Raw genomic sequence first — 13043 nt, 5'->3', positions numbered from 1 at the left:
AGATGCCTGTTAGGTACAAAGCTGTGGTGAAATCTACCAGGAATGCATTGAATGAAATCTACCATGATGCTTTGCTAGAGGAAATAGACTGCAGTAAACTTGGGAAACTCAAAACTTCCTTAAGGCTTTGTTGATGGTGAGTGCTCTTAGAGCACATTTTTATGTAACTGTAGAGTTTTGCTGTTCCCTTCTGTTATTTTCCAAAGGGGATCCAGGGCAGGCTCTCTCAGTGACATGGCTGCTGTGTGTTTTGCACTCCTTTCCTGCACAATGTAACATGCATCTTCTTTGTCCCATCTCTTCCACTAGCAATGTGCCTGGCAGTTTGGGTTTATATTTTTAAAAGTTATGATGCAAAACATTGCAGAGCTGGTGGTGTGTTTGGAAGAGGGCTCTCACAGACTCCATGAGGGTACCAAGATGCCACAGCCTGAGGGGGCAGAGCAATTTTGCTCCTTGTTGGTTTTCGTATTGTTTGTTGAAGGTTTTTGAAATGTTCACCGTGAGTTATTAGTGAATACTGAGAGCAGTAAAGCATTTGCTTACCTGCAGAATTTTTAGTAAGATATATTGGATATATTTATAATCTTTTTAAGCTAGTGCCCTTGTAAACCTGTAATTTTTGATGGTCATTAGTTTCTTGATGAATTTCAGCTCTTCAAAAAACCTCACCCACCAAAGCGTGTTAGAAGCCGTCTGAATGGAGAGGCTGTGGGAACCTCTGTGCCCCCTGGTTCCACAGGTGACAAGATCTTTTTCCATCATTTGGACAACCTGCGGCCATCTCTTGCCCCAGTGAAAGGTAAACTTTAAACTCACAGTGGTTATTGCTGTTTCTTTGCCCAAGCATTCAGAGTTTCAGCAAGATCGTACTTTGCCGTCTTTTTCTTACTTCTAATATTCTTACTGCCCATAGTTTTGTGAGAGAGACAAATTCAAAATATCCTAATGCTGTACAGTTATGTTCTTAGCTACTTTAAAGGAACTTGGGAAACACCATAGCTGCACCAGTTTAATAGGACATTTTTTAAATAGAGGGATAAAATGGAGCCCAGGCACCTCTTTATAAGTTTGAATTTAACAAACAGCATTCAGAGTACGTTGTTTCTGGGTCTGTGGTAGCCTCTATTTTTGTGATTTTCACAGCAAAGGGATTATTTATCAGTGCCAAGAAATACTAAGAAATGTTGGCAGGAAAGTATGGTATAGCTGCACTGAGACAAAAGAAGGTGGTTTTTGACTTCAAATCTGACATTGGACTGAACAAAAGTTCGTTGTCTGCAAGGCAGGTAAATGATAGAAAAGAGATTTCTTTCCTAGATGAGTAAAGCATAGTCTGTGGCTCCCTGCTGTAAGGAGAGAAGGCCATTCTATTAAATGGGGCATAGCAGGGCTTAGAGAGAAGACTCTAAGTCAGGAAATTAGAAAGCACTAATCTGTATTTGGCTCTGCATTTGTTAGGAATGGAGCAAAAGTTGCCATCACTGTAGCTGATGCAAAGAATGTATAAATAGCCACTACAGAGACCTTGCTTTGGAAGGGCAGCAGGTACTTAAAGGGGTCAGACAGTATTTGTCTCTCCCAGCAATAAAACATAACCTCATCTTCTCTTTCAGAGCTCAAGGAGCCTGTGGGGCAGATCGTGTGTACTGATAAAGGCATTTTGGCAGTAGAACAGAACAAAGTTCTCATCCCACCCACGTGGAATAAAACATTTGCCTGGGGCTATGCAGACCTCAGCTGCAGACTGGGTACCTATGAGTCGGACAAGGTTTGTAATCTGAAATTTGTTCCAGTAATCAGTACCCAATAGTGAAAAAAAAACATAACAATGGACATTTATTTCACATGTGAATGAAATAATCTTCTGCTGCATCAGTTGTTTTTTTTTTTTGCTCTCTCTTGAGGGTCTTCACCAGGATGCTGGCAGAATGCAACTAACTCATAAGAGTTTTTTACCAGGTCTTAGTGACCTAAGGAGTGCAAGGTGGCAACCAGGTTTTTATTTTTTATCCTACAAAGTACTAGTTCTGCAAGTAATTATTTGTTTTCTGTATTTTTAGGCCGTGATTGTTTATGAATGCTTGTCAGAATGGGGTCAGATCCTGTGTGCCATTTGCCCCAACCCCAAACTAGTTATCACTGGAGGAACAAGCACAGCAGTGTGTGTGTGGGAAATGGGTGTCTCCAAAGAAAAAGCTAAAGCTCTCACACTGAAACAGGTAAAATACAGTAAAGCTGTGAAGTAATGTTATAAGATCAAAGTAATTGTGTAATGGGTGTTGCTCACCTTTGAAACCATGAGTCCAGCAGATCTCAGGAGTGATCTGCATTGAAAGTGGGCAAAATGCATCTTTAAAATTGCATTGTTTTTAAGAATAGTGGATCACCAGGAGCTTTCTGGAGACAAAGGGCATTTGATAGTGATGTTAACAAAATTATACAGGTGAGTTTTGTGAAAATCTGCTTTGTAGTGTTACATGTAATTACAGCGCTTTTTAATCTAAAACAAGCACCCGTGGTTTACAGTCAGCTACAGCTAAGTGCAGAGTAAGTTTTGTGTGTTTACTAAAGAAAAAACAAACCCAACAAATGTAACCAAAAAAACCCAACCACAACTAAGTCAAGATATTCTGGCAGCTGTGTATCATTGTTATAGGTTGTGTTACTGTTCCATTAGCATCGCAATAGAAGGACTGTTTTTTAGAGGAAGTCTTTCCCTCAAATTTATGAAAAGAAATTTAGGGAATTATTTAGTAACTTCCCTTGTGCGGTAATCAACTGTCCAAGGCTACTTTTCTGAAGTGTTTTACTTTAAAACTGTACACAATAAAACACGGTATCTTAAATTTTGGGGCAGCATATTTGAATACATTTACTGTATTCAGCAAGTTTTATTTTAACTGAGTACGGTGCAGTAATCTGACTGTATTTCAGACTCTTTTTCCAATAGTTAGATTAAGCCTAAAATGTAAAAGTAGGGCCTAATATGAGTAGATGCTCATACTTTTCTCCTCCTTACAATTGACTTTGCTTTTTTGGCTGCAACTCTTTCTCATCTCTTCTGTCTTCTCTTAGTCATCAGCAGTTACTGTAGGAGTCAGAATATAATTTCAAGTGCAGCCTGGAACACTTTCTGACCTTATAAACAGGCTACTGATGCAGTATGGAGTTTTCTTCAGTGGAAGGATCTGTAACATTAGACTCTTCAAATTTTGTTTTGTCAGAGCTCTTTCTAAATGGGAAAAAATATTACTTCTACCATTTTCAGTTATGGAAATAGTTATCAACTGAATATTTAAATGGTGGGTGCATCTTCTGATGGGATATTCTGGTTACTTTATCTGAATCTTTCAGGTAAGAGGCTTTGATGTGGAATTTTTGTGCTCTCTCTCCTGATTTCCATTTTTGCTCCTGCTTTGTGTTTTGCAGGCACTGCTGGGTCACACTGACACTGTCACGTGCTTAACGGCATCGCTGGCATATCACATAATTGTGAGTGGATCCCGGGATCACACCTGCATCATCTGGGATCTGAATAAGCTCTCCTTCCTGACACAGCTTCGAGGGCACAGGGCTCCAATTTCAGCACTCTGTATAAATGAATTAACGGTGAGAGCCAAACTGTCCACCAGGCTGCAGTGGGAGCAGTAGCAAGAGTTGGAAATCATTAAACCAAAGGAAAAAAAACCACGAGGCTCTCCTGTTAATTTGGCAGAACTTGTATAACTCATCTGAAAACTGATTAACAACTGGTTTGGGAATAATTTGTGTCATTTGTCTAGAGCAAATGGGTGGGTGCATTCCATGCGGAGTGGCTTGAGCTCAGAAGAGGTTATTTATTAACGGTGCTGGAGGCAGTGTAGTTAGTGTGACATTCCATGTGAGCTGCCAGATCTGCCACAGGAGCTAAGAAGAGCTTTTGATACATGACCTTGGTTGGCTTCTCTTGTCTTAAGCTGAATTTAAAGGAAACAGGGGATACCTTGGGTGACAATGCAGTGTCAGTTGTAGTGGAAACAGACATATCCTAAAAGCTTGTGTCCTTGGTGGTCCTGTGAGTTACAAGTCACCATTTATCCAGCCCCCATGCATGGCCATCAAGGCTGGATGGACCCTGTTGCAGCCGGAGCAGATGCAGTGGTTGAAATCAAGACAAGAAAGGGCTGTAATGCAAGCAGAGGGTAGCAAGTACAGTTTATTAGCTGTTGGTGGTCTGGCTGTAGTGCTGCCAGTGCTTTAGACTGCAGCTCCTGTCTCCCCCTGCAGTAGTTTGGACTGTTCCTAGTAAGGAAGCAAATGAAATTTAAGGTGGTGTGTATTTGTGAGAAAGAGTGGTGTCAACATGAGCAGCCTTTGGAAACTGAAAGTACTAAAAATAGGCTGTTGCATTGTTATGCTATGAAAAGTGGAGGAATTGATTAACTCATTCTATGCTGTAAATACAAATATGTAGCTAAGTGTGGTTTTCTAGGAAGAGTTTAAAAAAAAATGCATATAATCCTAAAGGTTTCTTCAGCTGGCCAAGACTCCTCTTGTATAGAACTTCCTGAAAAGTGCCAGCCTTGCAACTTGGCTTATTAATGAACCTGACTTATATTTTTTGCTGAAGAATACCTGCAACTTTGTATTGAAATCTGGAGGTGTTATTTGTCTTTGCAGGGAGACATTGTATCATGTGCTGGCACTTACATCCATGTGTGGAGCATTAATGGCAGCCCTACTGCAAGTGTAAACACCTTCACTGGCCGAAGCCAGCAAATTATGTGTTGTTTAGTGTCAGAGATGAATGAGTGGGACACCCAGAATGTCATCGTAACGGGGCATTCGGACGGAGTTGTCCGGGTAAGTACCAGGAATCACTGCCTGGAAAATAAAGCTTATGCCTTGGTGGTGGTAGTATTTAGAAAAGTCATGCCTATCCAGGACAGCACAGTGTCCTGACCAGGACCAAAAGCAGTCCTGCTTTACTTGAGAGTTTCACTTGAACAGTTCTTTCTCCTTTTTTGATGCCCCCATTCGGATGTGGTAACCAGCAATAGTCAGCAGAGAATAAATTTCCCTTCCTGCTCTGTTTTGGTCACCAGCTTTCATACCTGGAGACTGTTGTTTTGGTTCACCATTTTAGTTTCACACACTTTGAGACAATTCATTTTGCTTGGCTAGAAAGAAAAGAGAAACTTAGTGTCTTCTCTGATGACTACAAGTCTAACCCAATTTTCAGTACTTTGGGTGCAGCCTTAACCAGAGTCTGCTGTCAGACAGCTGTGTGGAGTGGATTCAGGCATGAACACAGATGTCCTCTTACAGTTTCTAGCCCTCAAAAATAGAGTTTAGTGTGGAGATGGGACCTGCCTTGCATGCTTCCAGTGTGAATGCACAGTTCTACTAAGCCATTTTAACTCTTCAAGTAGCTTAGGAAAAAGCCAAGAGTTCAGTAAGTGCCACTCTGCTTATCTCCTGTCCTTCCAGTTCTGGCGGATGGAGTTTTTGCAAGTGCCAGAAACACCAGCTCCAGAGCCTGTGGAGATGCTGGAAATGCAAGAGGACTGTCAGGATGCACAAATAGGTATGTCTCCTCACAAGTGTTGTATCTGATCTTTGCTATAGGTAGGTCAAGTTATACAGTGCAGAATGGAATGATGGAGATTTTATCTCAAAAGGCAGTAGACATCCAGTGGGCCCAATGAACAGAGCATCTGCATTCTGTATTCACCCCCTTGCTTAAGGCAGTTTCATATTGCTACAAGTAAGAAAAATGTTGCCCATCGTAGCTTTTTGTTCTGTGAAGGTGGAACTTTTCTCTGTGCTTGTTTTGGCTGTTGGTATGCTCAATGGATTGTCCAAGAGCTAGATATTTTTAGTATGAAATAGAATTATAGCATAACAGCCAAGTTGAATCTACTGATGGAACAGCTTAAACAAGACAAGCAATGATACCTTTTTTTGCTCTTGGAAGATTTTGGTCTGTGCCTTATGATCGTTTCTTTTAGCCATCTGGTCTTCCTCCTGCGCTCTTCATATTGAAGATATGATCTGGATTTGGATCTGAATCTCATGATACTCATTAGTAATTATTATATAAATACAGATTTTGGTTTTTTTCAGTATCACTTAGAATATAAATGTCTTAGTTAATTGCTCTTTTGTGTTAACAAGTCCAAGTCTGCATCATATTTTTCAGTCAGAATTTCAGCATAGCTGACTGTGCTTACTTGTGTAAGTTTTGCTGAAAGGTTTTGCCAACATGAGTGTTTCTGACACGTTTGCTCCTTTTGTCTATCATAGCCTTCCTCAGAGAGACTGTTGTAGGAAATAGCTTCAGCTAAGGTGTGTCGTTCTCTGGCAAAACAGAAAAAAGTGCAAGAAAAGTGCAAAAAATATGAATGGTGTGATTCCTGGCAGGAGCTAAATCTCTGAAAAGTTTCTGAGGTGCCTGCATGCAGTTGTCCCTCTCTCAGCAGTTGATGCCCGCTGGGGTGCAGGCAGTGCAGCACAAGAATAAGGAAAAAGCTCAGGCCATAACCAGGCTCACTAAAAGTGCCTTGTCCCCTGTTCTGCCAATCCAGGGCAGGAAGCCCATGAAGAGGACAGCAGTGACTCCGAGGCAGACGATGCATGCATAGGCCAGGACGCAAAAGTGCAGGAGAGCCAGAGCCAGCCAAGCAGCACCAGCCACAGGCCTCGGTCATCATCAGCCAGAGCAGCAGCAGCATGGTCAGCAGACAGCGGCTCTGATGACTCCAGGCGTTGGTCAGACCAGCTCAGCTTGGATGAGAAAGATGGATTTATCTTTGTAAATTATTCGGAGGGACAAGCGAAAATGCATCCCCATGCTCAGGTTAACCACCCCCACCCCAGCTATGCTGAAGCACGGCACTACAGCAAGCTCAAACCAGGTAAAAGAAACCATGCCCAGCCCTCAGTTTTATTCCTAAGTGAAATGTTATAGAAAAAGAGAAAAACTTGAATCTCTGAGGGAGATTTTGTTCTTACTACAAAGTTGCAGTTACAAGTATGTTGAGGGAGGAGGGAACAAAAATGAAAATAAGCAAATTTGGTTTATCCCCTCCCACTTCCCACTCCTTTGTAGGTTACAGATGGGAGCGTCAGCTGGTGTTCAGAAGCAAACTAACTATGCACACGGCATTTGATCGCAAAGACAATGCACACCCAGCAGAAATCACTGCGCTCGGCATCTCCAAGTGAGTAGCTTGCACATGAGGACTTGAAACATTTTTGGCTATTGTCAGCAGGAAGAGCTGCCATTGTTCATAACTCTCTTCTGTGGTGTTTCTGTTTGCGGTACCCTTCTTCGAGGACTGAGATAAAAACACTAAAGAGAGGGAAACCTGTTCAGGTGCACTGTGTTACACAGAGTGTTGCAGCTCCATTTCTCAGATAGAGCAGGACAATTGGGGCATTAGTCACCACACCAGTGCTTTTCCATTTTACATCCTCTGATATTTAAAATCGGGCATCGGTGCTTGTGCATTACTGTGCCAGACTTGATGCAGGAATGCTTTTGCTTTTCCTCGCAGGGATCACAGCAGGATCCTGATCGGAGACGGCCGGGGCAGGGTGTTCAGCTGGTCAGTGAGCGATCAGCCAGGCCGGTCTGCAGCCGACCACTGGGTGAAGGACGAGGGCGGCGACAGCTGCTCAGGCTGCACCGTGCGCTTCTCACTCACCGAGAGGCGGCACCACTGCAGGAACTGTGGACAGCTATTCTGCCAGAAGTAAGCAGCCAACAGCCTCCTTTGGGCTCTTTTCCATACAGGATTTTAGGTGGGGTAAAGCTGTGAAAAACCACAGAAGACTGAGGCTGCCTAAACTGTGTGCAGGACTGTGAGGATGCTGATTTAGGGGCCACTAGCAGGTAGCCTCAGACAAAATGTATGACGTAGAGGATGTGTGCGAGCTCTCCTTACCCACAAACTGAAGTGCAAGTCTTGTCTCTGATCCACTGGATCAAAGATGATATTTCTAGTTTTGTCTGAGTCTAAACTGATGACAATAGCTGTTATTGAGCTATCTGTCACACAGTCTCATTGCATTGACTCTGTGGTGATCATTTGAGTTAAATTCTGCTTGTGCCACAATGCCTTGCATCTCCATGTCAAGGTGAGCTAGGACAGTTTTCTGGTGTTTGAAGTCATGGTGATAATTCCCACAGCTCAATAGAAAATGGGTAGAAACTGAGAGGACCCGTGTTCAGTGATGGTTGTTTATTCTCCACAGGTGCAGCCGGTTTCAGTCAGAAATCAAAAGGCTGAAGATTTCATCACCGGTCAGGGTGTGTCAGAACTGCTTCTACAACCTGCAGCACGAGCGGGGCTCAGAGGAGGGGCCCAGAAATTGATGGGGGCCTGGCAAACCTCATCCAGCCCCACTGTCACTCCAGGAACCAGTGAGGGCATTGGAAGGAATCGGAATATTGTCTGTTTACACTTATGTTTATACTTCATTCTAAGCACTAAGAGTAAAAAGGGATCATTGCATTGGTTTGTGTTAACAGAAGGCAGACGAGGCGAACAGCATAAGGAGAAGAGCAAGGCCCAGGAAGACATGGTTAATAACCACAAATCCAACAGAACTGGCAGCCCCTAAGCCCATGCTGGGGTGGCTGTTGCGAAAATCCTTACTTATCCTAAACACCCCTTCTTGTCTTGTTTTTGTAGAGTTAGTCATCTTAACTGGGGGGAGGGAGGGCAAGGCTTTTTAGAAGATAGTTGTAAATCTGCCTTCTTCGCAAGCAACTGTGTATATTGTAAATAGGTATAACGGCCTTTTTATCTAAATATGAACTTAACTGCCTGTTACATGGGACTTCAGATTAACCACTGTACTTTGTCTGGCATCTTTATCTCATTTATCAATTTAAATACGAATGTTAGGAAAAAAAAAACAAAAAACACAAAACTCAAAGGCATTATGTGTATTTCTGTTAAAAATCCAGTCTGTGCATGTTTGTTCTTTCAGTTGCCCACAGTATCTTAATTTAAGTGAGGCTATTCATAGAATTACACAGATTTTTTCAGAAGAAAACATTTTTGAGAATAGGAACTTGGAGTATTTTATTCTAGCTGTAAGATAACCAGGAACTAAATTGTACACTTGTGTTGCATTTTATACCAAACTATTTACCACCTCAGTGTTGTTCATATTTAATAAGGCCTCTTTTATACATATATCAAAGCTGCAGTTTTGTTAATTACTTACTGTTCATTAGCAGCTGATTCATGCAGTGCAAGAACCAGCTTTTATCTTCTTTAGTCAATAGCAATTGGCTTTTGCATATAGGTACAGAATTAATTCCTTGTGCATAAAACTGAACTGCTGTTGTCCCATAGCTTCTCTGCAAAAAACCTTTTTGTAACAACAGGCATTGCTGTAAAGCAGGGTGATCTCGGTCATGTTAGACATGCTCCTCGGAGCTCTCTTTGTCTTTCAGCACACGCCATCAGCTTGAGAACAGCAGTAGATTTCCATTATGGTTTTTAAGTTTCAATATGAATTTAATTGCAGTATTTTTTTACTACTCTGTCATTTATTTTGCACTACATGTGGGATGAAGTAGAGACACTGATATCCACTGGGATTGGAGCATGTGCATTGGGATAGGCCCATGGACTTAATTTCTGCATGAGGTCTTGCCCCAGTGGGTTTTTGTTTGGGCGAGGGGGTAGAGGGAGGGTAGCAGGCAGGCTGGTGGTCAGTTTGGTTTTGTTTTTTAACATATGTGTATATATTTTGTAAATGGGTGACAAACTGATCTAGAGTTAGGTATATTCACAATGGATTATTTTAAATAGAGGTAAGGATATGACCCAGACCAACAGAAGACAGGTGATTCTGGCAGTACTTGAGTGAATGTTGTCACTCAAAGGGATGAGACTATCCTTCACTTGGAACGACTTGGGCAGGCTCTGGCCCTGGGACAGCAAATCCTTAAAACCAGCATTGTTGTTGGAATTGCACCATCAAAAATTCCAGGCCCTCTCCTTTGGGGTGAGCTCCTTCCAGAGGGTCCCTGGCACTGTGGGAGCACCCCTGTCTTCTCTTGATTTGAGCTTTTAGCAGTGAATAATTTGTTAATTCTGACCACTTACTATTTACCCTGGTATCACATGTTTATGCACTGAAGGTTAAATATGTATTTTGATACTTGTTTGTTTATTATGTATGTGCTGGTCTGTAAAATGAGATATATTCCTGTTTTGGTATGTATACTAGGTCCCCAAATGAACAGAAAGGCTTCTCTAGAGCCCTTGCACACTGTTGAGTAAATGCAGGTTTGTTGAGCTTAGCTGACCCAAATTTTGGATCCAAAGAGTGATGGTCAAGTAGCCACTCTGACTACTGGCTACCTGGCAGATTTGACCCTAAAAACAGGAAGAGGTCCTCAGTAAGCATGTGCAGAGCACTGGAATTTCTGTGTTCAGCTGTTTTCTCTAACGTTGCCTTCACCCTTCCCAAAATGATGCAAAACCAGCATAGTTCAGAAGACAGGCTAGTGGCCTTAACGTTTTCTGTTTGAAGAAAAGGCTGTTTTAACAACTCTTAAATGCCTTTGAGTCCACAGTTTCTCTCCCCTTGCCTCCAGATTTACAAATCATCCCCAAATTTAAGGAAGCCTTCTTTCCTGTGGACTGCAGCTTGTACAGCCACATGGTTAAACCCTAATAAAAGCAAGGCTATGGCAACAACACTGATGTGGTCCAGCACTGAAGCCAGGACAGAGTGCTGCTGTGGGGTCCTGAGGACGGGGCTGTCAGCCACAGACGCGTTGTATGGGTGTTGTTCTGCGTCTGCGGCGTTGGCAGCGCACTAAAGAAATCCTTAATCCTTACAAATTCTGCAGTGTGCAGGCTAGGCCCAGTTTACATTTTGCAAGCAAACCACCACAGCCCTCTGACTTAATTCTGTTCCCAAAAAAACCCACGTTTTTGCTTGTTGGAGGTGGAGGGGGACAAACACACCTGCTCATATTCCCTCTGGCAGCTGGTGCTGTGGGCAACTGTGGTATAATGTGGGAGTGGGGTTTTTTTCCATTTCATTCGAGCTTCTAATGCAAATACTTGCTTTGTTTTCCATGTAAAAATCTGTTGAGCGAAAATATACTCATGTACACTAACATTAGTAGACTGTATTCTCTGCAAGTACCTCACATGTCTTCTCCTGCCTTGTTCTTTGTAGTAAACTTATCCATGTACTCCTAACATTTGTATGTAGTGTGCAACTGTAATGTCATGCTTTTGAGAGGGGTTGGCTGCCTCCAGCCAACATTCATCAGTTCAATAGCAAAACACTTTAGATAAGTTATTTTGCACTTTCTTATGTATAAAATTGGTAGAAACTTATATTTGCTTTGTATCATTTAAAGACTCCTTTTGTTTCGGTAAATGAACTGTGTATAAAATACTTATGCAGTTAAAACTGTTTTTAGAAAGTATTTTTAATTTCAGCAAGTTTGGTTACTTGTTGCATGACTATTAACACAGCTGACTTTTTGTGTCAGTGCAATGTATATTTTTTTTGTCCTGTTATTAACTTGTAAGCCCTAGTTAAATGGCCATTTATTTGTACAGCATCAGGAGTAAATTGAAGATAACTGGCTAAGACTGGAGTGTGGAATTTTGTACTATATTGCAGAATCCAATATCTGTTTTTTGGTGGTTACGTAAAAGGCCTGACGATTTACTATCTAGTGTGCAATCTGTGATATCTGAATGTTCATTGTATATTTGTCTCCAATGCAAAAAGGTAGAGTAACACAATTACAACAATACATGATTAAATGCAATAGTTCAGGTACTGAAGTATTTTTTTTTCCATTTCAAATAAATACCTGCTATTTACCACCAAAAAGCTGTTTTGCATTTGTTGGAAAGATACATTTACAGTTGAATAAACGTTTTTAACTCGGGAATGGTAACTAATGAGTAACATTTTTCTGTGTCATCATGAGGAGTAAGTTTCTAGTACTTGTCAACTGTTTTGCTTTCTGAATGTGAGTATGCCCATCCATGATGGTGTAGCATGAAATCATGTGCCTTAGTTTGTTCTTTTTTTGCTTTAAATTGTAGAGTGTGAATTCAGCAGAATGTGGAATGCTCTCATACCATAGCGTTTTCCCCACCTAGGCTGATAGAGAAGACTTAACCCGTGATGCTCTGCAGCACTACTGCCAATCTACATCAGATTGCCTCCCCCATTGGCCAGTTGACACTGCCCACCCCAATTATTCATCCCTTATCCCCCCCCAGGGGGGGGCTCTCAGGCCCTGCCCTTTGCCCGCCCCTGTGCCCTCAGGTCATTGGTCACTGACCCCACACTTAAGTCGTGCAGATGACATGCTCCTGTCTTGTCTCTGTCCCTTTGGTGTGGTGGATGCAATAAACCCCTCACTGGAATATATCATGCAAAGACCCTTCCTGTCTTTCCTCTGCTGAGCTGTCTCTGGCACATGCGTGTGCTTGAAATGGCTGTTCTTGTGGTCTTACTCTGAGCGGCTTCTGAAGGAGACACCTCAAAGAAGGTTGCAGCAATTCTACCACCCTGCCACGCTGCAACAGCAGAATGTGACAGTGCATAGAAGAACAGGCTCTGCCAATACAGCCAAAGCAGACAGAAAAGACTTATTTGTGTCATGCTGGACAAGGGCAGTGGAAAAGGAGGGAGTTAACGAAGCCATTTCCATGGCCTTGCTTAGCCATGTCTTGGTTATATAGGATGGTAATGTCCACTTTTCATACATGCAAGTATTTTACATTCGGCCATTTCCACATTTTAAATCTTTCCACATGCGGAAAAAAAAAAAAAACAACGCTGTCTCTTCAACAGTTTTGGGGGAGTTAACTGTGCTCAGCAGCTTCAGACACTTAACAGCTGCAGCCTGAGTGTTCTGCTGCTGCCAGGGAGCAGGTCATGGATGAATGTCACCGAAGCACTCTGAGCCAGGTAACCATACCAACTCTGGGCTGTGGGTCTGGCATTGCCTCCCACTCTTTTTGGGGAGAGATTTCCTACTAACAGCAGTT

General features: G+C 42.3%; 1 protein-coding gene across 4 annotated transcripts in view; it reads left to right on the top strand.

Annotated features, from left to right (window-relative positions):
* WDFY3 (WD repeat and FYVE domain containing 3) overlaps positions 1 to 11938 on the top strand; it is a 150682-nt gene extending 138744 nt beyond the window's left edge. For all 4 annotated transcript variants that reach the window (XM_053975347.1, XM_053975345.1, XM_053975346.1 and 1 more), the window contains 10 exons: positions 655 to 802; positions 1617 to 1771; positions 2064 to 2222; positions 3433 to 3612; positions 4663 to 4845; positions 5473 to 5569; positions 6570 to 6899; positions 7094 to 7205; positions 7542 to 7739; positions 8242 to 11938. In XM_053975347.1, coding sequence (XP_053831322.1) covers positions 655 to 802; positions 1617 to 1771; positions 2064 to 2222; positions 3433 to 3612; positions 4663 to 4845; positions 5473 to 5569; positions 6570 to 6899; positions 7094 to 7205; positions 7542 to 7739; positions 8242 to 8362 — 1683 coding nt within the window. In that variant the 3' untranslated portion in view covers positions 8363 to 11938. The remainder of the gene's footprint in view (positions 1 to 654; positions 803 to 1616; positions 1772 to 2063; positions 2223 to 3432; positions 3613 to 4662; positions 4846 to 5472; positions 5570 to 6569; positions 6900 to 7093; positions 7206 to 7541; positions 7740 to 8241) is intronic.
* Positions 11939 to 13043: the final 1105 nt, after the last annotated feature.

The sequence above is a fragment of the Vidua macroura genome, chromosome 4 (genome assembly GCF_024509145.1).
Source record: "Vidua macroura isolate BioBank_ID:100142 chromosome 4, ASM2450914v1, whole genome shotgun sequence".
Taxonomy (NCBI): domain Eukaryota; kingdom Metazoa; phylum Chordata; class Aves; order Passeriformes; family Viduidae; genus Vidua; species Vidua macroura.
The sequence above is the reverse complement of the archived record's forward strand: the minus strand, read 5'-3'. Positions and strand labels throughout refer to the sequence as shown.